Consider the following 27052-nt stretch of genomic DNA (forward strand, 5'->3'; position numbering starts at 1 on the left):
CCTGATTGAATTTTTTGAGGATGTGAATAAACACATCGATGAAGGAAGAGCAGTAGATGTAGTGTATATGGATTTCAGCAAGGCATTTGATAAGGTACCCCATGCAAGGCTTATTGAGAAAGTAAGGAGGCATGGGATACAAGGGGACATTGCTTTGTGGATCCAGAACTGGTGCCCACAGAAGGCAAAGAGTGGTTGTAGATAGGTCATATTCTGCATGGAGGTCGGTGACCAGTGTTGTGCCTCAGGGATCTGTTCTGGGACCCTTACTCTTTGTGATTTTTATAAACGACCTGGATGAGGAAGTGGAGGGATGGGTTAGTAAGTTTGCTGATGACACAATGGTTGGGGGTGCTGTGGATAGTGTAGAGGGCTATCAGAGGTTACAGCAGGATATTGATAGGATGTAAAACTGGGCTGAGTATTGGCAGATGGAGTTCAACCCAGATAAGTGTGAAGTAGTTCATTTTGTTAGGTCAAATATTATCACAGAATATAGTATTAATGGTAAGACTCTTGGCAGTGTGGAGGATCAGAGGGATCTTGGGGTTTGAGTCCATAGGACGCTCAAAGCAGCTGTGCAGGTTGACTCTGTGGTTAAGAAGGCATACAGTGTATTGGCCTTCATCAATCATGGAATTGAATTCAGGAGCCAAGAGGTAATGTGGCAGCTATATAGGACCCTGGTTAGACCCTACTTGGAGTACTGTGCTCAGTTCTGGTTGACTCACTACAGGAAGGATGTGGAAGCCATAGGAAAAGGTGCAGAGGAGATTTACAAGGATGTTGCCTGGATTGGGAAGCAAGCCTTATGAAAACAGGTTGAGTGAACTCGGCCTTTTCTCCTTGGAGCGATGGAGGATGAGAGGTGACCTGATAGAGGTGTATCAGATGATGAGAGGCATTGATCATGTGGATAGTCAAAGGTTTTTTCCCAGGGCTGAAATATCTGCCACAAGAGGGTACAGGTTTAAAGATCTTAGGAGTAGGTACAGAGGAGATGTCAGGGGTAAGTTTTTTATGCAGAGAGTGGTGTGTGTGTGGAATGGGCTGCCGGCAACAGTGGTGGAGGTGGATATGATAGGGTCTTTCAAAAGACTTTTGGATAGGTACATGGAGCTTAGAAAAATAGAGGGCTATGGGTAACCCTAGTAATTCTTAGGTAGGGACATGTTTGGCACAGCTTTGTGGGCTGAAGGGCCTGTATTGTGCTGTAGGTTTTCTATGTTTCTAATTTATAGTCTTTATTATTGCACTGTACTGTTGCAAATTTCACAATGTATGTCAGTGATATTAAATGGAAATCTGAATTCAAAGGTAACACAGTTTTGTGAAAGGTAAATTATGTTTGATTAGTTTTGTTCTTCAAAAACAAATTTCATGTGCTGTAATAAGGGAAACTGGTGAATGTGCTAAACTAACTTTTCCAGAGGACATGTGTGGCATCAAAGTTTTTAGTATAAAATAAAGACTAATCATGTAGGATGTATTATATTGGACAAAAGGTCAGATGGCTAGCAAGAAACAGAGAACAGGCATTAAATGAAATTTTATGGTTAGCAAGATGTAATGAGAAGGGAACCTCAAACAGTTCAACCTTCAGAAGTACGCCACACTGCATTTCCTTTCGTTTTATGAGTCCTTCGTGTTAAAGCTTTCAGATCAATGTTGTCCCTTGATCATTACTTCCTGAGTAAACATGTCCCTTTTGTTCTGCCCAACCCCAATGGCCTCTTGATCCTTTAAGTTGGCTAAGGGTGCAATTTAACCATTCGATTGGTAATATACACCCAGTGTCACTTTATTAGGCACCCCCTGTAATTAATAAGGAAACCACTCTGTGTATAATCATGGTCTTCTGCTGCCGTAACCCACCCATTTCAAGGTTTAACATTTTCTGTATTCAGAGATGCTCTTCTGCACACCACTGTTTTAATGTGTGGTTATTTGAGTTACTGTCACTTTGCTTTCAGCTTGACCCAGTCTGGCATCCTCCTCTGATCTCTCTCATTAACAAGGTGTTTTCACCCACAGAACTGCCACTCACTGGATTTTTATTTTTTATTTTTGCATAGTTCTCTGTAAACTGTAGAGTCTGTTGGACATGAAAATCCCAGGAGATCAGCAGTTTTTGAGATACTCAAACGCGCCCCCCCCCCCCACATCTTGAGTTGCTGCGACATGATTGGCTGATTAGATATTTCCATCAACCAGCAGGTATACCTAATAAAGTGGCCACTGAGTGTAAGCCAATATTTTAAAATTTTTGCAGGACCAAGGGTTAAAATTGGATAACTCTCTCAAAGGCCAGTAAAACTGAATAATCACAACCCATTTTTTATGAATTAGGGAGACACATACATTTCCATTAACTGTAATTTATGAGGGATTTACTGGGTTGGTAAAAAATATTATCCATTCCTAAACACCCTCAGCTAAGTGGTGTGTTGGATTATGTTTTTTCTAGATGGCAGCAACCTATTGCCTGTTGGCAAACCAGGAAAGGATATACATTTCCCTTCCTGGTGGACACTGCTGAATTAGATGAGTATGTTAACAATAATCCATAGTCAAATCTTTTATTCCAGATTTAATTACTTGACTTTGAGCTTCTCTGCTGTGAGGCTGAATTCTGATCCCTTCATGCCAGTAATCCTGGTTTCTGAACGCAAAGTCCAGCAGTTTAACCACTATACTACCATAAAAAGCACATCCTGTCACACATCCTTTAAGTGACTTTTCTTTAAGTGTCAGCCTCTAGCATTCCTGGGGTAAATTTTGAACTGGGCATAAGATTTTCAGAGCCACTAATGTATAAATAACTCTTTTATTGTGTGCTGTGCACAGGCAAGAACTGACAAAACTGCCTCAGTAACGTTGGAGCAGCCGGTATGCTTTAAATGGTCACGGTTACACGATTTACTGTTCCCCCTGACAAATACAGCATGTCTGTTTTTCCACCACTGGTCTGAGCGTCCTGTGTTAATCATGCTAGTGAGAAATTTATTTCCTCTTGAAGCAGCAATGAAAGCTGTGTATTTGACTGCAGGTGAATTCCTCTTTAAAAGTAAGTCAGCAGAAGATTCAGTTAGGAATTTTCTATCCCACAATTGTGTACCAACTTGGCTGATTTAGAAAATTCCCCTGCTGAAAACCCTAACAAATAACCCTTAAAAATGTGCTTCTTTTATTTATTGAGCGATCCATCATGGTATAGGCCTCTCCAGTTCCCTGAGCCATGTTGCCCAGCTACTTCTGGTTTAACCCTAGCCTGATTGTGGGACAATTTACAATGACTTACTGACTGGTATGTCTTTGGACTGCGGGAAGAACTGGAGCACCTGGAGGAAACCCATGTGTTTACTGAACAAACGTGTACAAACTTGCTTACAGAGCACACTGGAGCTGAACTCTGAATTTCAATACCTGAGCTGTAATGGCATCAGGCTAATTGCTGTGCTTACCATGGTGACAAATTAATGGTCATATCAATTAGTTCTTAACTTGTGATGGAGAGATTCAACCATTTGATCAGAATTTCTGTCAGAACTGTGTAGAGTCTAAAACCCATGAGATTAGATTTGTCAACATAGAAAGATGTCGATTATGGGGACAGAGAAATGGGTCACAGTCAGGAGAGGGAAGGGGAAGAGTCAGGTACTAGAGAGTACCCCTGTGGCTGTACCCCTTGACAATAAGTACTCCTGTTTGAGTACTGTTGGGGGAAGCAACAGTGGCCGTGCTTCTGGCACAGGGTCTGGCCCTGTGGCTCAGAAGGGTAGGGAAAGGAAGAGGAAGGCAGTAGTGATAGGGGACTCTATAGTCAGGGGTTCTGACAGGTAATTCTGTGGACGCAGGAAAGAAACTCGGATGGTAGTTTGCCTCCCAGGTGCCAGGGTCCGGGACGTTTCTGACCGCGTCCAAGATATCCTGCAGTGGGAGGGAGAACAGCCAGAGGTCATGGTATATATTGGTACCAATGACATAGGTAGGAAAAGGGAAGAGGTCCTGGAGACAGACTACAGGGAGTTAGGAAGGAAGTTGAAAAGCAGGACCTCAAAGGTAGTAATCTCGGGATTACTGCCTGTGCCACGCGGCAGTGAGAATAGGAATAGAATGAGGTGGAGGATAAATGAGTGGCTGAGGGATTGGAGCAGGGGGCAGGGATTCAGATTTCTGGATCATTGGGACCTCTTTTGGGGCAGGTGTGACCTGTACAAAAAGGACAGGTTGCACTTGAATCCCAGGGGGACCAATATTCTGGCGGGCAGGTTTGATAGAGCTGTTGGGGAGGGTTTAAACTAGTTTGGCAGGGGGGTGGGAATCAGAATGTGAGTGCAGGGATTAAGGTAGAAGGACAAAGGCATGATGCTAAGTGTTTGGAGTTGATGAGGAAGGACAGGCAGGGGACAGAACATAATTCCAGCCAGTTAAAGGGGTTGAAATGTGTCTATTTCAATGCTAGGAGTATTAGGAACAAGGAGTATGAACTTAGAGCATGGATTAGTACGTGGAACTACAATGTTGTGGCCGTTACTGAAACTTGGTTGGAGGAAGGACAGGATTGGATGATTCAGGTCCCGGAGTTCAGGTGTTTTAAAAGGAATAGGATGGGAGGTAGAAAAGGGGGGGAGTGGCATTGCTGGTCAGGGATAGTATCACGGCTATAGAAAGGGAGGACGCTGCAGAAGGAGTGTCCACGGAGTCGGTCTGGGTGGAAGTCAGAAACAGGAAGGGATCAATCACTGTGCTGGGAGTAGTCTATAGGCCCCCAAATAGCCCTCAGGCGCCGAGGAGCAGATAAGCAGGTAGATTTTAGAATGGTGCAGGAAATATAGGGTAGTAGTTATGGGTGATTTCAACTTCCCTCATATTGACTGGCACCTCCTGAGTGCAAGGGGGATAGATGGGGCTGAATTTTTCAGGTGTGTTCAAGAAGGATTCCTGACACGGTATGTGGACCGGCCGACGAGAGGAGAGGCTATACTGGATCTAGTTCTGGGTAATTAACGTGGTCAGGTGACAGACCTCTTGGTGGGGGAGCATTTTGGTGAGAGTGACCACAACTCCCTTAGCTTCAGCATAGCTATGGAAAGGGATAAAATCAGATGAAATGGTAAAGTGATTAACTGGGGAAGGGCTAACTTTGAAGGGATGAGGCAGGAACTAGCGAGAGTAAATTGGAAACAGATATTCAAAGGGAAAAGCACAGAAGTAATGTGGGAGAAGTTTAGAGACCACTTGTGCTGGGTTCAGGATGGGTTTGTCCCACTGAGGCAAGGAAAAAATGGTAGGAAAAGGGAACCGTGGCTGACGAAACATGTGAGGCAACTCGTCAAGAGGAAGAAGGAAGCATATGTTAGATATAAGAAGCAGGAAGTAGGAGGGGCTTGTGAGAAATATAGGGTAGACAGGAAGGAGCTAAAGAAAGGACTTAGGAGAGCTCGAAGGTGGCATGAGAAGGCCTTGGCATGTAGGATTAAGGAGAACCCCAAGGCATTCTATGCCTTTGTGAAGAATAGGAGGATGACGAGAAAGAAGATGCGACTGCTAAAGGATAAAGAGGGCAACATGTGGAAGCGGAGGAGGTTGGGGAGGTCCTAAATGAATACTTTGCTTCAGTATTCACAAGTGAAAAGGATCTTGATCAGGATGAGGTCAAAGTAGAGCGGGCCTGTGTGCTGGACAATGTGGAGATTAGGGAAGAAGAAGTGTTGGATCTTCTTAAAAACATTAAGATTGATAAATCCCCAGGGCCAGATATGATACACCCCAGGTTGTTGTGGGAATTGAGAGAAGAGATCGCAGGAGCATTAGCCATGATCTTTGAATCCTCTTTGGCCTCAGGGGAAATGCTGGAAGACTGGAGAATGGCAAATGTAGTTCCCTTGTTTAAAAAAGGTAATAGGGAGAAACCTGGGAACTATAGACCGGTGAGTGTTATATCAGTCGTATGCAAACTACTGGAAAGGATTCTTAAGGATAGGATCTATGAGCATTTGGAGAAGTACAGTCTACTCATGGATAGTCAACATGGCTTTGTGAAGGGAAGATCATGCGTCATGAGCCTAATTGAGTTTTTTGAAGAGGTGAGAAAAGAAATTGATGAGCGTAGGGCGGTGGATGTGGTCTATGTGGACTTTAGCAAAGCATTTGACAAGGTCCCTCATGGGAGACTCATCCAGAAAGTTGTGAGGCATGGGATAATTGGAACCTTGGATGTTTGGATTAAAAAATGGCTTAAAGGAAGAAAGCAGAGGGTAGTTGTGGAAGGAAAGTATTCTGCCTGGAGGTCAGTGACTAGTGGAGTGCTGCAGGGATCTGTCCTGGGACCCCTGCTATTTGTGATTTTTATAAATGACCTGGATGTAGAGTTGGAAGGATGAAGTTTGCGGATGACATGAAGATTGGAGGAGCTGTGGATGGAGCTATAGGTGGTTGAAGGTTACAAGAGGATATAGACAGGCTGCAGAGTTGGGCAGAAACATGGCAGATGGAGTTCAATCCGGACAAGTGTGAGGTGATGCATTTTGGAAGGACAAACCAGAAGACTGAGTACAGGATTAACGGTCAGTTACTTAAGAGTGTGGATGAACAAAGGGACCTTGGGGGTCAAATCCATACATCCCAAAAGGTCACTGCACAGGTTGATAGGGTAGTTAAGAAGGCCTATGGGATGCTAGGCTTCATTAACAGGGGGATTGAGTTCAAGAGTAGCGAGGTCATGTTGCAACTCTACAAATCTCTGGTGAGACTGCACTTAGAGTATTGTGTTCAGTTCTGGTCACCTCATTATAGGAAGGATGTGGAAGCTATGGAGAGGGTGCAGAGGACATTTACCAGGATGTTGCCTGGTTTGGAGAACAAGTCATATGAAGCAAGGTTAGCAGAGCTGGGACTTTTCTCTTTGGAGCGTAGAGGAATGAGAGGGGACTTGATAGAGGTCTACAAGATTATGAGAGGGATAGATAGGGTGGATAGTCAGTACCTGTTTCCCAGGGCACCAATAGCAAACACCAGAGGGCATATGTACAAAATTAAGGGAGGAAAGTTTAGGGGAGACATCAGGGGTAAGTTTTTTACACAGAGGGTTGTGAATGCCTGGAATGACTTGCCAGGGATGGTGGTGGAGGCTAAAACATTAGGGGTATTTCAGAGCCTCTTGGACAGGCACATGGATGAAAGAAAAATGGAGAGTTATGGGGTAGTGTGGGTTTAGTACTTTTTTTAAAAAGATTATATGGGTCAGCACAACATGGAGGGCTGAAGGGCCTGTACTGTGCTGTAGTGTTCTATGGTTCTATGTCCTTCACCAATAGTCAGGGTAACGTATTAAGTGTGCGTCAGTGTTTGCAAACTGTAACTCAGACACATTACGTATAGAAACCATCCTCATTCCACCTCAATGCACTGTGGAATGATTTGGACAGTATTCAGGAGAAGATTTTCACTGTATGTCTGTACATGTGACAATGGGCACCAGGCACCGTGGTAGTGTAGTCATTTGTACTATGCTATTGCAGCCCAGGGTGTCAGAGTTCGGAGTTCAATACCTGTTTCCTCTCATAGTCCAAAGTCCAGCTGGGTTAATTGGTCATTGTAAACTGTTCTGTTATTGGGTTAGGGTTAAATCGGGGTTGTTGGGCATTGCTGGGTGGCCTGGCTGTAAGGGCCTATTTGCTGCTGTATCTCTACATAAATAACATAAAAATAAAGTAAAATAATAAACCAATTTCAGTTTTGAGTGGTTATTATCTGTCAATTTGAATGACTGCTTCACAGGTTTTTTTTTGCTGGGCTTTTATTGAATTTACACAAAATCTTTCTCATTATTCAACTGGAAGCCATTTTACTTACAACTACTCACAAGACTAGACTAGATTGAGCTGTATATATTGTATCTTGTGAGAGGTTCTTCTCGTTTTCCAAGGTATGAAGATGCTCATGTGCTCTCGGTTGTCCTCTACAGATCATTCAGATTCACTACAATAACTGAACCCTTCTAGTGAGAACTCCCTCTAAAGGTGTTTTGATGCATCACAATATTGATTAAGCTAGATTTCTTGCAAGTACAACCTCTATAGTTGTCACACTTTATTCCAATACTGAATGAACAGTCTTCTCTAGATCTGTTCTCCATGGGTCTCATAGTATGCATTGCATCATGCCCATTGTATTGCAGTGATGGGATTAAACATGAACTAATCTGTGTATTTCATTACTTATCTACTTTGTTAGTATTTATTAATGGGAAAATTGCTACATTTTATAGCCAATTCAAACAATTAGAAGATCAAGAGAAAAAATCAGTCCAAATCTTTGGTAGGCATTTTCTCCTCTGGTATTTCAGGAATTGAATATTGATTGATAGTTCTGTTTTGGTGTAGGATGATAGCTAGCTGGGTGGGTGGTATTATTGTGGTGTTAATGTTAAATTGTCCTTTGGATAGACATTTGCTGCTTATGTCCACGCAGTAATTGGTGCCGATGATATTTTATTGACTGGTATGTTTTTTGTAAATGAAGTTGCCAAACCCCTGGATTCACTTGCTGTGACATCGATGAGCCGTTTTCTTGCAGTAACATAGAATTCCTGAGAGGAATAGAAAAACAATTCGTAAGACAATTGGCTGATAATCTGGGGCCCCTCATTCGTTGGGGTCAACCATGGAAGTCGCGTCCCTGCTGCCTAGGTTATACACAAGCCAGGGCAGTATGGTATGGAGAGCAAGCTGTAGCAGGTTCCCCCTCTCCACCCCTTCTCTACCCCGCAGCAGAGACCGATACAGTTTGGTATCAGCAGCATTGCAGGGCAGCCTTAGGGACTCTAGCTCCATATTTTTCTTTGGGGTTTATTCCCGAAGCCTTTCCCATGAGGGGTATAGCTACAAGGCAGCGGAGGTTTGAGATCGGAGTTTCCTTCTCTGAGATGAACTTCCAACCATGGCTAACAAGGCCCACAATGATAATTTGCATTGAATTAGTGCCTTTAATATGATGTATCTCATAAGCACTGGCAAACAAAATTTAGAAATAAGTCACTTGATGGTGTTTTAGGACAGGTGAAATAAAATCAAGTTTTAAGGAGGTCCCTAAAAGGTAGAGTATAGATGGGTTAAATGCAAGCAGGCTTTTTCCACTGAGAATAGGACAGACTATGGCTAGAGATCAGGGGTTAAGGGTAAAAGCTGAAATGTTTAAGGGGAACATGAGGGGGAGCTTCTCCACTCAGAGGGTGGTGAGAGTGTGGAATTAGCTGCCAGTAGAAGTGGGGGATGTGCGTTTCATTCAACATTTAAGAGTAATTTGGATAGGTACATGGATGGGAGAGCTATGGAGGACTATGGTCCATATACAGGTCAAAGAGACCAGGCATAGTAATGGTTCAGCATGGACTAGGTGGGCCAAGGAGCCTCTGCATCATTGTGTTCTATGACTCTATAACTCTAAAAGGAGTCATAGAGTAGTGAGGGGAAGAGAGGTTTAAAAAGAGGATTTTGTTCAGCACCATCCTCGAGAATGAAGGCACAGTCCCCAAATACAGTGTGTAAACTTAAAGTTGTGTGTGAGTGTGTGAGTTCAATTATGAGGAGTGATAAAGTGAAAGGAACAATACCATACATTTGAAAATAGGGATGAGTGCTTAAAAGTTGACTATTATTCAGATCAGAATTATACCTTGGAGTATTTGAATGGGTTTAGAACAGACCACAATCTTTCAAATTCTCCTTGATGATGATGTCTGTCACTGCATCAAACACAAACTTGACGTTCTCTGTGTCTGTGGCGCAGGTCATATGGGAATAGATCTCCTTCACATCCCTCCTCATGTTTAATTCCAGGAACTGGGCTTTAATGTAGTTTCCGGCATCTTCCATTGAGTTGTTGCCTGTAAAAGGTGGAAAAGAACCCAATGAGATTCAACATTTGGAAAATGTCCCTCGGTTTGCTTGGAGATCATCACCCATTCTGTCTGACTATGCACGGTCTGGGATTTGAGTCCAATGGCAGGTAATTCTTACCACAAGTGTGCTTAAAGCACATGCTGTCTTCACAAATGTCGTGAGTCAGTAAGGGTTTCAGTTGATTTATGTTCATTGCAAAGTTGTTCCTTAAGGTCATTATAGCTGGTGGGGTGGGGGGTTCGTAGTGAGGATAAGCTCCCACTATCTATTAAATGGTCTCAATGGCATTCATCACAAGCAGCCTCTGACAACCAAGTCCAGCTCTTGGCCTTCATGTCTGGCTTAGCTACTAAGCTACTTAGCTACTTAGCTAAGCTACTAAGAACTGTTTCTACTGATAGAAGAAGAGGCAAAAGTGGGTTACAGTCATCTTGAAACCAGTTGCTTTGGGCAAATGGGGCTCATTAAGACATGTTTGCAGCTCATCTAGGAGAAGAAAAACTCTGATCTCAAGCCTACGCTGCTTTGCGGCTACACCCGTTCATGGTGAAGGCACCGGGAGTAAACTCCGAGGAAAAATCCCTAAGACAGTCCTGTGTTAAGTTCAAAACTGACTGAAAAACCCTGCAGTGTCAATGGTGCCAAACTGTATCGGTCTCTGCCATTCCTTTCGATTTATCAGCTGTGTGGGGAGGAGAGCCTGCTGGATGGGAAACAGCTTGCTCTCCATATCGTACCATCCTGCCTTGTGAATTGACTATAGCAACTACAGTTTGTAGGATGCAACATCCATAGTCAACCTTGAGCAACAGAGGGCCATGGAGTTGTCAAGTAAACACAAGAGACCAGAGAATCTGGAGCAACAACTATCTGCTGGAGAATCTCAATAGGTCAGGCAGCATCAGTGGGAGGAAATGAACTGCTGACTATTAGAGTGACTTCAGTCACCAGTCTTCAAATCTGAATATAGATTGTGGATTAATTTAAAATGCAGCTCTGAACCGTAAGTTTCTAAAAGCCTTGAATCACAGACCAGGCAATGCTGCTTAAAATTCATTAGATGTCTGTTGTGTAGGTGTGAATCAGGAGCTGTGAAGTTTGTGTGTAGTTTCAAAGAAAGCATTGTGGATGCATTGTAAATATGGTATTGTCCTTTGAAGCTTAGCACATAAAATGTCAGGTAGCGTTGGGCCAGCCAGACCTTTCCACCAAAATGGTCTCAATATGATGCTTGCTGCATCTTGTTTGTCGAATAAAGAGGATGGTTCATATCTACTAGTACTTCTCTCTGCTGACGTTTTTTCACACAAGACTGACAATTTGTGTTGAAGTTTCATCAGTTCCGATGCAGAGCTTTGACCCAAACTGGGACAGTTCCTTTCCTTACTGTAGATGCTGCTTGTCCTGTCAGTTTCTTCCACGACACATAAGGATTCACCAGATTTCAGCTCATTCTGATTCTGCCTTCCAAACTCACTCCTATCCTGATCTTGGATGACTTTCACATTGTCCCGGTCTACTTTTAACAGATTCAGTGTTTTCACTAATCCTTGTTTTCTGTCTAATCCTATATTTTGTCCAAATTTAAATCTTTTTGTATGAGCTCATGTAAAATGAAAGTGGGAATCATGAAAAATCAAATTATTGGGTACAGGAGTTGAGTTCTTTTGTTAAAATTGTAGAAAATGTCAGTGAGGCCTAATTTGGAATATTGTGTCCAGTTCTGGTCACCTGTTTACAGGAAAGATGTAAATATGACTGAAAGAGTGCAGAGAAAATTTACAAAGATGTTGCTGGGACTTGACACCCTAAGTTATAGTAAAAGGTTGACTAGGTTAGGACTTCAATCCCTAGGACATAGAAGATCGCAAAGAGATTTGATAGAGGCAAGATACAAAATTATGTGGGGTGAAGCAGCAATGTCAACAATCCCACTGCTGCCACAAGATGGCGCTGGCGATAAATGGTGACATTTTGTGGGCAGCTAACAAGTATTCTACAAAATATGTATACTTTTTCTGGAATACAATCACTGCAATACGCAGCCTGGAATTTCTCTTTGGGAGATTTGCTTTTGAAACGATCTGGAGTTTTGCAGTTTGCTGAAGGATACGGTGAACCGGACTCATGAGAATGTACATGTGGCTGTGTCGGCCATTGCTGGAGTGGACTTTGAGCTGGATTGAAGAGGTGGGGCCCAGAATCAAGAGCGAAAACAAACCGATGTTCAGTTGATTTAAGCACCAAGCCAGATTAAAAAGATTAAGGCATCGAGGTCCTGGAGGTGTTTAGTTCACAACTCTATGCCAGCTAGGATCCTGTCCCTGAGCCTGTTCCATCTGCAAGTATTTGACATGCCCCCATCCCTTCTCATTACTGCCATCGGGTGCGAGGGGTCTAGGAGTTTTGACTAGCTGCACTTGCCTGAGCGCACACTGTTTCTGTGACCGTACACTCCCTTTTGGGGACTGCCGTTTATGCTCTGTGTATTACTCTTTTACTTTTTTGTCTGCACAGTTTTTGTTCTTTTTCACACATTGGATGTTTGACTGTCTTTGTTGTGTGGGGTTTATTGGTGGACTCTATTGTTTCTTTGTTTTGTGGCTGCCTGCAAGAAGATGAATCTCAAGTTTGCATATGGTATACATAGTTTGATAATAAATGTACTTTAAACTTACTGCTTCACCTGTTGAGTTCCCCCAGCACTCCAGATACCAGCAACAACAATCTCTTCTGTCTGCATAATTGGACTGGCTGCCTGCGGATCAGAGAGTGTGCATCCTGCAGAAAGTGGCTTGTGTTTTGCTCTCCAAACATACATAAAGAGTTTGTGGCATCAGTTCAGAACTGAGGTAAGTGAAGTTATTCACACTAATTCAGGAACTTGGGGGGTATTAACTGTTCCTGAACCTGGTAGTGTAGGACCTCAGGCTCCTGTACCTTCTTCCTGATGGCGGCAGTGAGAAGTGAATATGGCCTGGGTGGTGACAGAGCTCGATGATGGACGCTGCTTTCTTGTGGCAGTGCTTCTGGTGAATGTGCTCAGTGGTGGTGAGGGCTTTGCCTCTGATGTTCTGGAGTGTATCTGCCACTTTTTGTAGGGTTTTCTATCCTGGGGGTTGGTGTTGCTAACTAGGCTGTGATGAAACCAGTCAGGATACTCTTCACAGAGCATCAAAAGAAGTTTGTTGAAGTTTTAAATGGCATGCACCAAGGATAGCTCTTTATGAAATTGCACTGTGCAGCTGAGAGGGGCGATGCAACATTTGCAAAGTGCTCCATTCTAAAGCCAGAGTTGAGTGTTAGCCTAGACATTGCACCCCTGCCTCTGGAGGGTGGCTCCAACCCACTTGAATCTATTGACTCAGAGGTGAGTGGAGAATAGTTAGCACTTGAGAAAGACTAGAAATCTTTGATTACTTTTTCCTGACAGCTAAGCAAAATGTTTTAATTGTGGGCAAAGTATTATAATGATAGCAGGTTGTGTAAAAACAATTTACAATAAATGGGTTTAAGTGGGCGCTGGAGAAGCAGAGTGATGGCTTGCTGGCAGCAAACAAAACTATTAACTTCATTTTCACTCGATAACCTGTAACTTCTCTTCTAGAATTGAGCCTTTGAGCCACCTGTATGACCTGGCATCTTTGTGGTGTAAACTGAAGGTGTAGGATGGCTGTGGAGTGGTGCGTATGGGCAGAATCGAAGAGGTGAGGCCCAGGACCAAGAGCGGTAAATGAGCCATAATTTGGCTATTGCTGGAGTGGGTTCTATTAGGTTTCTCTCTTTTGTGACTGCCTGGAAGAAGACAAATCTTAAGGTTGTGTACAGCATACATACTTTGATAATAAATTTACTTTGAACTTTTTGAACTTTATTACAGCACAGTGATTGCCAAACCAATTTTGATTTGCACTTATGTCTGTACTCCCCATGACTGTGGTTTGTCTCTGGGTGTTAAGGTTTCCATGCACATCCTAAAAATGTATGAATTCGGGTTAGCTGTGAGCACGCTCTGTTGGTGCCAGAATCACAGAGGCCCCTGCACAAACCTTGCTGATATGATTTGACCCAAAGCAACACCGTTCACTCTATGTACATGTAGCTGTAACAAGTGAAGCTAATCTTTACTCATATGATAATTGAGCTGGACTTTGAAGCTCTCAGTGTGTGAATAGCTGGCAGTGAACCTGACTGTTTCTTCGAGAAGTGTGCTGTAACAAGGAAAGTACAACAATGTCGATACTGACCGTCATAATCCGGGAAACAGATGCTCAGGTGGGTCTTCTTGATCTTTTCCTGAAACACATCCTTCTTGTTGAGGAAGAGGACAATGGAGGTGGCGATGAAGTAGCGATGATTACAGATGCTGTTGAAGAGATGCAGACTCTCGTGCATGCGGTTCTGTCATTGAGAGAGTCAAATTTATTATCCAAGTTCATATACATAGTACCATCAGTTCATTCATTCTTTCAGGCATTTACAAGATAATAACAAAATACAATAATTGATAAATAATTATTCAATATATAAAGTAAATAATCAATCATTAATGTATCAATAATTGGAATTGATGAAAGAATTTGAATGGAATTTTGTACCATTGGTTTTTCATCCCTTCAGGGATTTGATTACTTTCTGAATTTGGTCTTTCCAACTACCTTGTATCTGGCCAACTGATGTTCTTTCCACTCCAAACCTCACCACAAGCAAGTGATATTCTACGAATATGGCCATATGTAACGGTTAGTTTCTCGGGGGAGGAATCTAGCAGAAAGGGATACCATTTACATCTACACACTCTAGGCAGGGATGAGAAATCTATGGCACGCAGCCCAAGATGCCTCATACAAGAATTTTGCTGCACAGCAGGTAGTGCTGTCCCTTGAACCCTTAAGCCCACTTATAATACAATGATAGAAAATGGTTATCTTTATTGCCAATGAAGCAGTGAGTGTATTTTCCAACCCAAGAGCAGTGAGATGTTTTCACAGAAAGCGTCTTACATCAACTTAGTGCCAGCTAAACAGTTGCCAGAACATGTGGTGTTGGATAATACACAGACCTGGTACTTGGAGTACGAGTGTCCGTACATCTTCCCTGTGGAATGTGTGGAGTTACTCCGGGTGCTCTGGTTTTCTCCCACAGTCCAAAGTTGCACCAGGTACTGGGTTAATTGGTCATTGTAAATTGTCCCGTGATTAGGCTAGGGTTAATCTGGGGCTGCTGAGCCGCACAGCTGGAAGGGCCTGTTCTGCACTGTATTTAAATAAATACATTCCCTCCATATGCTATCATTCCTTTATGCAACAGGGGCAATTAACCATTCAATCCACATGTCTTTGAGACACGAGAGGAAAATGGAGGAACGTCACGCAGTTGCAGAGAGCACGTACAAAATCTAATCAGACAGCACCTGATCTCCAGGTGGCAAGGCAGCACTTCCAGCAGTTGTGTCGCTATATAACCCAGCGTGAACTCAGGAAGCTCGTCTTTACAAACGGAGTTCTGGAAACTGGTGCTCAAATGGCGGAGCCAGTAAGAGTGTGTGAGTGGGTTTGAGAGCATCAGGGTTGTGGAGTAAAGATGAGCAATGGGCTGCACAGTCTCCTCCTATTATTGGTGTATTTACTGAGATCAGGTACTTCTGGCCTTCGAGCTGCACCTCCTGGCAACCCCCTGTTTATCCCTAGCCTAATCACAGGACAAATTTTCAACGAGCAATTAACCTACTAACTGGAATGTCTCTGGACTGTGAGAGGAAACTGGAGCAGCTGGAAGAAATACACCATTTTTCTCTTGACTGGCTGATATCTACTGGATCAAGTGGCAGTCCTGGGAGTACCTGAACTGCTCTTCACATATGCACATCTTCTGACTGTGCTCCCAGTGGACGGACGAAGAACCAGGCCTCAATTATTCTTACTTGATCCAAGGCCATAAAATCAAGTGTTGGTTCTCCTTAAAGAAGCCAGCTGCTTAAAGCAGTTGGGCTGCAGATCAAGATTGCTTCTTGTTTTTTTTTTGTGTACTGTATTGTATTGCTGAATTAACTATCTTTTGTACCTTTTGATTTGCACAATAGCATAGGGAAGGGAAATAATGATGGAGGAAGGAGTGATTAATTATCAAATATCAGAATAATAGCTCAGCACAGACTAGATGGGCTGAATGGCCCATTTATCTGCTCTATGGCTCTATAATCAGCTCCTCCTGATTTTTGCTGCATGGAATTTGCTCTCTGAAGCCTTTGTCTGCTGGTCAATTGATTTATGGCCTCCAACTACTTGTTTCTTTAGTTAGTTTCTCTTGAAAAGCAGTGGTAACTTGTGTTGATATTGAAGCCAGCTCCTTGAGGTTGTTATAGCCGAGGGGGAGGGGGGGGGAGGAGTAGTAGGGATAAGCTCCCATTGCCTATTAAATGCTTCTTATGACATATGCCTCAGATAGTCTCTGACAGCCAACTCCAGCTCCTCCCCTTCACGTGTGGCTTAGCTACTAAGCCCAATGGAACCATTTCTACTGAAGGGGCAAAGGAATGTTACTGGCATCTTAAAACCGATCGCTTCAGACAGATGTGGCTCATTGGCTGTGGTTGGCAGCTCATCTAGGAGAAGGAAAACTCTGATTTCAAACCTCTGCTGTCTGGTGGCTATGCCCACTCATGGGGAAGGCTTTGGGAGGAAATCTCAAGTGGAAAACTCCCGAGCTGGAGCCCGTAAAGCAGTCTATATTGAGTTCAATGCTGATGGGCAACTCCAGTGACACTGCTGGTGTCTAACTGTATCCATGGGTTCATCAGTGGTGGGCTCTCCATATTGTACTGCCCTGGCTTGCATATCAGGTGGACAGTTTGGACTCAATATCCATCGCTGACCCTGACCAAAAGTTCTTTTTTAAAAAAAAGTGGACGCTGGAAATGTGAAGCAAGAAGTTAAGCACTCTGCAGGTCAAGAAAGAAACAGTCAACGTCGCAGGCTGAGGACTCTTCAATGGGAGTGGGCAACTGAGGGGCTTGTGGTGGCTGGAAGAATGTTTGTGATAGGGAGTGGAACGTAAGACCATTAGGCATAGGAGCAGAACTTGGCCACTCAACCCATCGAGTCCGCTCCTCCATTCCATCATGGCTGATCCCGGATCCCACGCAACCCCATACACCTGGCTTCTTGCCATATCCTTTGATGCCCTGACTGATCAGGAAATGTTCAATTTCCTCCTTAAATATAAACACGGACTTGGCTTCCACCACTGTCTGTGGCAGAGCATTCCACAGATTTACTGCTGTCTGGCTAAAAAAATTCCTCCTTGTCTCTGTTCTAAAGGGTCACCCCCAATTTTGAGGCTGTGCCTAGATACCCCCACCATTGGAAACATCCTCTCCATATCCACACTATCTAGTCCCTCCAACAGGTTTCAATGAGATCCCCACACATTCTTCTAAATTCCAGTGAGTACAGGCCCAAAGCAGTCAGACGCTCTTCATATGTTAACCTCTTCATTCCCAGAATCATCATCGTGAACCTCCTCTGGACTCTCTCCAATGAAAATACATTCTCTCTGAGATATGGGGCCCAAAACTGTTGACAATATTCCAAGCGCGGCTTGTCTAGTGTCTTATAAAGTCTCAGCATTATCTCCTTGCTTTCATATTCTATTCCCCTTGAAGTAAATGCCAACATTGCATTTGCCTTCTTTACCACAAACTCAACCTGTAAATTAATCTTCTGGGAGTCTTGCACGAGGACTCCTAAGTCCCTCTGCACCTTTGATGTTTGAACCTTCTCCCTATTTAGATGATAGTCTGCACTGTTGTTCCTTTTACCAAAATGCATTATCATACATTTCTCAACACTGTATTCCATCTGTCACATTTTTGCCCATTCTTCCAATTTGTCTGAGTCCTGCTGCAATTGCATTGCTTCCTCAGCGCCTCCTACCCCTCCACCTATCTCATATCATCTACAAACTTTGCCACAAAGTCATCAATTCCACTATCTAAATCACTGACAAATAATGTGAAAACTAGATGTCCCAATACTGACCAGTGAGGAACACTACTAGTCACTGGCAGCCAACCAGAAAAGGCCCTTTTTAAACTCACTCACTGTCTCCTGCCTGTCAGCCACTCATTATCCATGCCAGTGTCTTTCCTGTAACGCCATGGGATCTTATTTTGTTAAGCAGCCTTATGTGTGTCACCTTATCAAATGCCTTCTGAAAATCCAAGTTAGTGACATCCACTACCCTTCCTTTGTCCGCCCTGATTGTTACTTCATCAAAGAACTCTAACAGATTTGTCAGGCAAGATTTCCCTTCACAGAAACATGCTGACATTGACTTATTTTATCATTAGTCTCCAAGTACCTCGAAACATCCTTAATAATAGACTCCAACACTTTCCTAACCACTGAGGTTAGGCTAACTGGCTTACAGTTTCCTTTCTTTTACCTTGCTCCCTTCTTAAAGAGTGGAGAGACATTTGCAATCTTCCAGTCTTCCGGGACCATGCCAGAGTCAAGTGATTCTTGAAAGGTCATGGCCAATGCATCCGTTATCTCTGCAGCAGTCTCCCTGTTCTGGGCGGACAGGTGGAAAACCTCACTGGGAAGAGTAAAGGAGGAGGGATATGCTTCATGGTCATTAATGCTTGGTGTGACCCCCAGAATGTGCATGCCCTCAAATCCTTTTGTTCCCTGGATCTGGAGTTCCTTGGGCTGGTAGTAGACCTTTCTGGCTGCCTACTGAGTTCACAGCTGTTATTATTACAGCTGTGTTTGTTCCTCCGCAGGCTCTTACTGACCTGGCTCTCAAGGAACTGTATGTGACCATCAGCACCCTGAAGACTGCACACCCAGAGGCTGCCTTCATCACCAGTGACTTTAATTGAGCGTCACTGTCTAAAGTCTCTCCAAAGTTTTGTCAGCACACGGGGAGACAACATACTCAACCCATGCACAGGCAGGAGCTGAAACAAGAGGCAGCCATAGTTAAACCCATCCACTGTTGATCCGACCAATCGGCCTCCATGCGGTAGGACTGCTTTGATGACGTCGACTGGAATGTCTTCCACGATGAGGATGTCTCCGAGTTCACGGATGGGGTCATGAGTTTCTTCTGGAAGTGTATTGAGGATGTTGTCACCCAGAAGTCGGTCAGGGACTATCCAAACGAGAAACCCTGGATCAACAGTTCCGTGCCAGAAGTACTTACGTTGCTGGTAATCAGCAGGAGCTCAAGAAATGCAGCTATAATCTGAGCAAAGTCGTGAAGACAGAGAACTGACAATACAGGGACAGGATCCAGACACAACTCTCCACCAACAACACGCAGCTAATGGCACGGTCACAGACTTCAAAGCTAAATGCAATGGTGTTTCCAACATTGCTGCCTCTCACCCAGATGAGCTAAAACTTTTTTATGCTCAATTTGCCAACACTGAGCCCCTGAGGAGAGCCGCTGACAACCTGCATCTCGGTCATCTCTGAGGCTGAGGTACGCTGACGTTTCCAACCAGTGGACAGTCACAAGGCTGCGGGACCGGACGGCATCCTGGGACGGGTACTCAGAGTGTGTGCAGCACAACTGGCAGGTGTGTTTACAGACATTTTTAATCTCTCCCTCTCCCAGTGTAGAGTGCCCTCCTGCTTCAAAACACCCACCATTGTTCCTGTATCTAAAAAGACCAGGGTAACATGTCTGAATGACTGGCGTCCTGTCACACTCACCTCAATAATAAGCAAATGCTTTGAGAGGCCGGTCAAGGACTACATCTGCAGCATGATACCACCCACACTGGACCCCCTACAATTTGTCTACCGACACAACTGATCGACAGATGACTCAATAACCACAGCTCTGCACACCATCCTTACACATTTGGAGGATGCTTATGTGAGAATGCTGTTAGAAACATAGAAAACCTACAGCACGATACAGGTCCTTCGGCCCACAATGCTGTGCTGAACATCTCCTTACTTAGAAATTACCTAGGGTTACCCATAGCCCTCTATTTTTCTAAGCTCCTTTTACCTGTTCAGGATATTCTTAAAAGACCCTATCATATCCGCCTCCAACACCATCACCAGCTGCCCATTCCACGCACTCACCACTCTCTGCGTAAAAACTTGCCCCTGACATCTCCTTTTTGCTACCTGTGCCACGTGCGAGTGAGGCAAGGAACAGAAGGATTATACAGATTAATATGTGGCTGAGAGGATGGTGCAGGAGGGAGGGCTTCAGGTTTTTAGATAATTGGGCTTTGTTCCAGGGAAGGTGTGATCTGTTCCGAAGGGACGGTTTACACCTGAACTGGAGCGGTACTAAAATTCTTGCAGGGAAGTTTGCTAGTGCTTCTTGGGGGGGTTTAAACTAAATTTGCAGAGGGCGGGGATCCAGAATGTGAGAGAGGATAGCGAGAGGAAGAATAAAGGACAGGTGGGGACTACACGGTTCTGGAATATTAAGTGTGTAGTAGAGAAAGGTGAGGCGGAACAAGTGATAAGGAGGACACATGTACAGAGGGATGGTCTGACGGAACATGGAGTTAAATGTGCAGAAAGAATAAGTAAATTTAGGAAGGACAACAAAATTCAAGGGGTGTATAGCCCGATGGGAGTTTGGGGAGCTAGGTTAAGCACAATAGGCAGTGATTTAAACAGAGAGAGGAGAAATGGGCTAAAAATTCTATAACTGAATGCACGAAGTGTCAGAAATAAGGCAGATGAGCTTGAAGCTCAGGTGCGAATGGGTAACTTGTGATGTTGTTGGGATAACGGAGACATGGCTGCAGGGAGATCAGACCTGGGAAATGAATGTACAAGGGTATACGTGCTATCGTAGGGACAGAAATGTGGGCAGAGGGGGTGTGGTGGCCCTGTTGGTGAGGAATGAGATTCAGTCCTTTGCAAGGGGGGACAGAGGATCAGGAGAAGTAGAGTCTGTGTGGATAGAACTGAGGAACAGTAAGGGCAAGAAGACCCTAATGGGTGTTGTCTACAGGCCACCAAACAGTAGCATGGATATTGGGTGCAAGTTGAATAGGGAGTTAACATTGGCATGTGGCAAAGGTAATGTCGCAGTAGTTATGGGGGATTTCAACATGCAGGTGAACTGGGAGAATCAGGTTGGTGCTGGACCCCAGGATAGGGAGTTTGTAGAGTGCCTACGGGATGCATTCTTGGAACAGCTTGTACGAGAGCCGACCAGGGACAAGGCTATTCTGGATTTAGTCTTGTGTAATGAACAGGATTTGATAAGTGATCTTGAAGTAAAGGAGCCATTAGGAGGTAGTGACCATAACATGATAAGTTTTTATCTGCAAATTGAGAAGGATAAGGGCAGATCGGAGGTGTCAGTGAACAGGGGAAACTATGGAGCCATGAGGGAGGAGCTGGCCAAAGTTAACTGGACGGATATCCTAGCAGAAAAGACAGTGGAACAGCAATGGCAGGTATTCTTGGGAATAATGCACAAGGTGCAAAATCAGTTCATCCCCCGGAGAAGGAAGGATTCAAAGGGGGGAAAGGGGCCACAGTGGTTGACAAAGGAAGTCAGAGATGGAATAGCATTAAAAAAAAGGAAATATGACAGAGCTAAGGTGAGTGGGAGGACAGATGAGTGGGAAGTTTTTAAGGAACAACAGAATTTAACTGAAAAAGCTATACGGGGAGAAAAAATGAGGTACGAACGCAAGCTAGCCAGGAATATAAAGGAGGATAGCAAAAGCTTTTTTAGGTATGTGAAGAGAAAGAAGATAGTTAAGAACAATGTTGGGCCCTTGAAGAATGAATTGGGTGAAATTGTTATGGGAAACAGAGAAATGGCAGAAGAATTTAATAAGTACTTTAGATCTGTCTTCACTAGGGAAGACACAAGCAATCTCCCAGATGTATGGCCAAGGACATAGGGTAACAGAGGAAATGAAACAGATTGACATTAGGAAGGAAACGGTGATGAGTAGACTGATGGGACTGAAGGCTGACAAATCCCCAGGTCCAGATGGTCTGCATCCTAGGGTACTAAAGGAGGTGGCCCTGGAAATTGCGGATGCATTGGTAATCATTTTCCAATGTTCCTTAGATTCAGGATCAGTTCCTGAGGATTGGAGAATGGCTAATGTTATCCCACTTTTTAAGAAAGGAGGGAGGGAGAAAACAGAGAACTATCGTCCTGTCAGCCTAACATCAGTAGTGGGGAAGATGCTAGAGTCCATTATTAAAGATGAAATAGTGGCATATCTAGATAGCAGTGATAGGATTGGGCCGAGCCAGCATGGATTTACCAAGGGCAAATCATGCTTGACTAATCTATTGGAGTTTTTCGAGGATGTAACCAGGAAGTTAGACAAGGGAGATCCAGTGGATGTAGTGTACCTCGATTTTCAGAAGGCATTTGATAAGGTCCCACATAGGAGATTTGTGGGTAAAATCAGAGCTCATGGCATTGGGGGGAAGATATTGGCATGGATAGAAAACTGGTTGGCAGATAGAAAGCAAAAGGTAACGGTGAATGGGTGTTTCTCGGAATGGCAGGTGGTGACTAGTGGGGTGCCACAGGGCTCGGTATTGGGACCACAGCTGTTTACGATTTACATCAACGATTTAGATGAAGGCATTGAGAATAACATCAGCAAGTTTGCTGATGATACTAAGCTGGGTGGCAGTGTGACATGTGATGAGGATGTTAGGAGAATTCAGGGTGACTTGGATAGGCTGAGTGAGTGGGCAGATGACGTTTAATGTGAATAAGTGTGAGGTTATCCACTTTGGGAGAAAAACAGGAAGGCAGATTATTATCTGAATGGTGTAGAGTTAGGTAAGGGAGAAATACAAAGAGATCTAGGAGTCCTTGTTCATCAGTCACTGAAGGTGAATGAGCAAGTGCAGCAGACAGTGAAGAAGGCTAATGGAATGTTGGCCTTTATTACAAAGGGAATTGAGTACAAGAGCAAGGAAATCCTTTTGCATTTGTACAGGGCCCTGGTGAGAACACACCTGGGGTATTGTGTACAGTTTTGGTCTCCAGGGTTAAGGAAGGACGTCCTGGCTGTAGAGGAAGTGCAGCGTAGATTCACGAGGTTAATCCCTGGGATGTCCGGACTGTCTTACGCAGAGAGGTTAGAGAGACTGGGCTTGTACACGCTGGAATTAAGGAGATTGAGAGGGGATCTGATTGAAACGTGTAAGATTATTAAGGGATTGGACAAGATAGAGGCAGGAAATATGTTCCAGATGCCGGGAGAGTCCAGTACCAGAGGGCATGGTTTGAGAATAAGGGGTAGGTCATTTAGGACAGAGTTAAGGAAAAACTTCTTCTCCCAGAGAGTTGTGGGGGTCTGGAATGCACTGCCTCGGAAGGTAGTGGAGGCCAATTCTCTGGATGCTTTCAAGAAGGAGCTAGATAGGTATGTTATGGATAGGGGAATCAAGGGATATGGTGACAAGGCAGGAACTGGGTATTGATAGTAGATGAACAGCCATGATCTCAGAATGGCGGTGCAGGCTCGAAGGGCCGAATGGTCTACTTCTGCGCCTATTGTCTATTGTCTATTGTCTTTGTACCTACTCCAAGCACCTTAAAACTATGCTGTCTTGTGGCAACCATTTCAGCTCTGGGAAAAAGCCCCTGACTATGCACACGACCAATGTCTCTCATTATCTTGTACGACTCTATCAGGTCACCTCTCATTCTCCGCTGCTCCAAGGAGAAAAGGCCGAGTTCACTCAACCTATTCTCATAAGACATGCTCCCTGATCCAGGCAACATCCTTGTAAATCTACTCTGCACCTTTTCTATAGTTAACACATCCGTCCTGTAGAGGTGACCAGAACTGAGCATAGTACTCCAAGTGGGTCCTATAAAGCTGTAACATTACCTCTCAGCTCTTGAACTCAATCCCATGATTGATGAAGGCCAATGCACCGTGTGTCTTCTTAACCACAGAGTCAATCTGCTCAGCAGCTTTAAGTGTCCTATGGACTCGAACCCCAAGATCCCTCTGATCCTCCACACTGCCAAGAGTCTTATCATTAATACTATGTTCTACCGTCATATTTGACTTACCAAAATGAACCACCTCACACTTATCTGGGTTGAACACCATCTGCCATTTCTCAGCCCAGTTTTGCATCCTATCAATGTCCTGCTGTAACCTCTGACAGCCCTCCACACTATCCACAACACCCCCAACGTTTGTGTCATCAGCAAATTTACTAACTCATCTCTCCACTTTCTCATCCAGGTCACTTATAAAAATCATGAAGAGAAGGGGTCCCAGAACAGATCCCTGAGGTACTCCACTGGTGACCGACCCCCATGCAGAATATGACCCGTCTACAACCACTCTCTCCTTTCTGTGAGTGTGGTAAACCATGTATACCTGTCTGGACACGCCCCTCTGCTGACTGCTCCTGTGGCTCCTCCCACAGACCCCTGTATAAAGGTAATTGGGACACTGCTCCTCCCACAGTCTTCAAAATAGTTGTGCCCGTTTTCGCTGTTAATAAAAGCCTATCCTTATGTACTCTACTTCCAGTCTCCTAGAGTTACTGACAGTGCATCAGTGAGCAAATGCTGTTTTTGGAGTACAGTTCAGCATTCAACACCATAATTCCATCCAGGCTTGACAGGAAGCTCAGAGACCACAGCCTTCACTCTGCCTTGTGTAGCTGGATCCTGGACTTCCTGTCAGATTGCCGGAGTGGGCTCCCTCACCTCAAACCCTCAGACCCACAGGGCTGTGCCTTAAGCCCCCTCCTTTACTCTCTGTATACCCAGATCTGTGTCACCACCCACACCTCCAATCTGCTAATTAAATTTGCAAATGATACTACCTTGATTGGCCTAATCTCATATAATAATGAGGCAGTCTACAGGGAAGAAGTCATCACTCTGACACAGTGATGTCAAGAAAACAACCTCTCCCTCAATGTCACAAAAACAAAGGAGCTGGTTGTGGACTACAGGAGGAATGGAGTCATGCTAGCCCCTATTGACATCAATGGATCTGGGGTTGAGAGGGTGAACAGCTTTAAGTTCCTCGGCATCCACATCACGTGCTCTGTACGTACTGGCATGTACTGTCAAAGTTCCTCAGACAGTTGAGGAAGTTTGGTATGGGCCCCCAAATCCTAAGAACTTTCCACAGGGGCACAATTGAGAGCATCCTGACTGGCTGCATCACTGCCTGGTATGGGAACTGTACTTCCCTCAATCGCAGGACTCTGCAGAGAGTGGTGTAGACAGCCCAGCACATCTGTAGATGTGAACTCCCCACTATTCAGGAAATTTACAGAGACAGGTGTGTAAAAAGGGCCTGAAGGATCATTGGGGACTCAAGTCAGCCCAACCACAAACTGTTCCAGCTGCTACCATCCAGAAAACAGTACCACAGCATAAAAGCCAGGACCAACAGGCTCCACCAGGCCATCAGACTGATTAATTCATGCTGACACAACTGATTTCTATGTTATATTTATTATCCTGTTGTACATACTATTTATTATAAATTACTATAAATTGCACATTTAGTCAGAGACATAATGTAAAGATTTTTACTCCTCATGTATATGAAGGATGTAAGTAGGAAAGGCAATTTAATTCAACCTCTCTCAGGACTTTGGGATGTAGCTCATCTGGTCCAGGTGACTTATCCACCTTAAGATCTTTGAGTTTTTCCTTTGTAATAGCAATGGCACTCACTCCTGCTCCCTGACACTCATGGACCTCTGGCTCACTGCTAGTGTCTTCCACAGTGAAGACTTGATGCAAGTTACCCATTAAGTTCACCCGCCATTTCTTTGCCCCCATTACTACCTCACCAGCATCATTTTCTATTGGTCCGAAATCAACTCTAACCTCCCCCCTTTTTCTACTTATATAACTGAGAAAACTCCTGGTATCCTGCTTTACAGTACATTATTGGCTAGTCTGCCTTCATATCATAATTACCTTTTGGATTTTAAAAGTTTCCCAATCATCCAATTTCCCACTTACCTTTGCTACCTTATATGCCCTTTCCTTGGTTTTTATGCAGTCCTTAATGTTCTTTGAAAGCCACAATTGCCTACCCCTGCCATTTGAGATCTTCTTTCTCTGTGGGACACATCTATCCTGCCCCTTGTGAACTACTTCCAGAAATTCCATCCATCTCTGCACTCCCGTCATCCCTGCCAGTATCCTCCTCCGATCCACCTGGGCAAGCTCCTCTGTCATGCCTCTGTAATTCCCTTTATTCCATTGTGATACTGATAAAGCTGACTTGTGCTTCTCTCTCTTGAATTGCAGGAAAATTTAATCACATTAAGATCACTGCCTCCTAAGGGTTCCTTTACATTAAGTTCCCTAATAAGATCTGGGTTGTTACCCAACGCCCAATCATAGATAACCTTTCCCCAAGCAGGCTGAAGCACAAGCTGCTGTAAAAAGCCATCTCGTAGGCATCAACAAATTCCCTCTCTTGTGATCCAACACTAATCTGATTTTCTCAATCTCCTTGCATATTGTAGACCCCCATTACAACTGTGTCATCACCCTTATTACATGCCTTTCCAGCTCTCTTTGCAATCTTAAACCCACTTCTAGGCTACTATTTGACTCCCTTGATGGTTTTTACCCTTGCAGTTTCTTAACTCGATCCACAAACATTCAACATTCTCTGACCCTATGTCACCTCTTTCTAAAGATGTAATTTCATCTCTTACCAACAGAGCCACACCACTGCCTCTGCCTTCCTGCCTGTCCTTTCAATACAAAGTATATCCTTTGATGTTCAGCTCCCAACTATGGCCTTCTATGTTTTTTTTAAATCAGGAGTCAGAGATGGAAAAGAATAAAGAAACAGATTAAAGCAGAGGCGTATCCCGTATCTCATAAAGAGACAGAGATACAGTGCAGGAGCAGGCCTTTCAGCCCATCAAGTCTGTGCTCACATCAACTACCTATTTACACCAATCCTACGTTAATCCCATCTTTATTCTTATCATTGCCCCTGGGATTCAGCCACCCGCTCAACCTTGGTTCAAGTTCAAGTTAAATGGTCATTCAACCATACACAGGAATACAGCCAAATGCACCAGTATTCCTCCAGGGTCAAGGCACGAATCACTGAAACTGCACTCAACCACAGTACACAGCGCATAAAAGCTATGGTA

General features: G+C 44.1%; 1 protein-coding gene across 1 annotated transcript in view; it reads right to left on the reverse strand.

Moving 5' to 3' along the window:
* Positions 1-2808: 2808 nt before the first annotated feature.
* Positions 2809-27052, reverse strand: part of LOC140742086 (guanine nucleotide-binding protein G(t) subunit alpha-1) — a 126292-nt gene continuing 102048 nt past the window's right edge. The window contains exons 7-9 of the mRNA XM_073072914.1: positions 14153-14306; positions 9679-9889; positions 2809-8593 (exon numbers count right to left, since the gene is read on the reverse strand). Of these exons, the coding sequence (XP_072929015.1) occupies positions 9699-9889; positions 14153-14306 (345 nt within the window). The 3' untranslated portion in view covers positions 2809-8593; positions 9679-9698. The remainder of the gene's footprint in view (positions 8594-9678; positions 9890-14152; positions 14307-27052) is intronic.

The sequence above is a fragment of the Hemitrygon akajei genome, chromosome 19 (assembly GCF_048418815.1).
Source record: "Hemitrygon akajei chromosome 19, sHemAka1.3, whole genome shotgun sequence".
NCBI classification, from domain to species: domain Eukaryota; kingdom Metazoa; phylum Chordata; class Chondrichthyes; order Myliobatiformes; family Dasyatidae; genus Hemitrygon; species Hemitrygon akajei.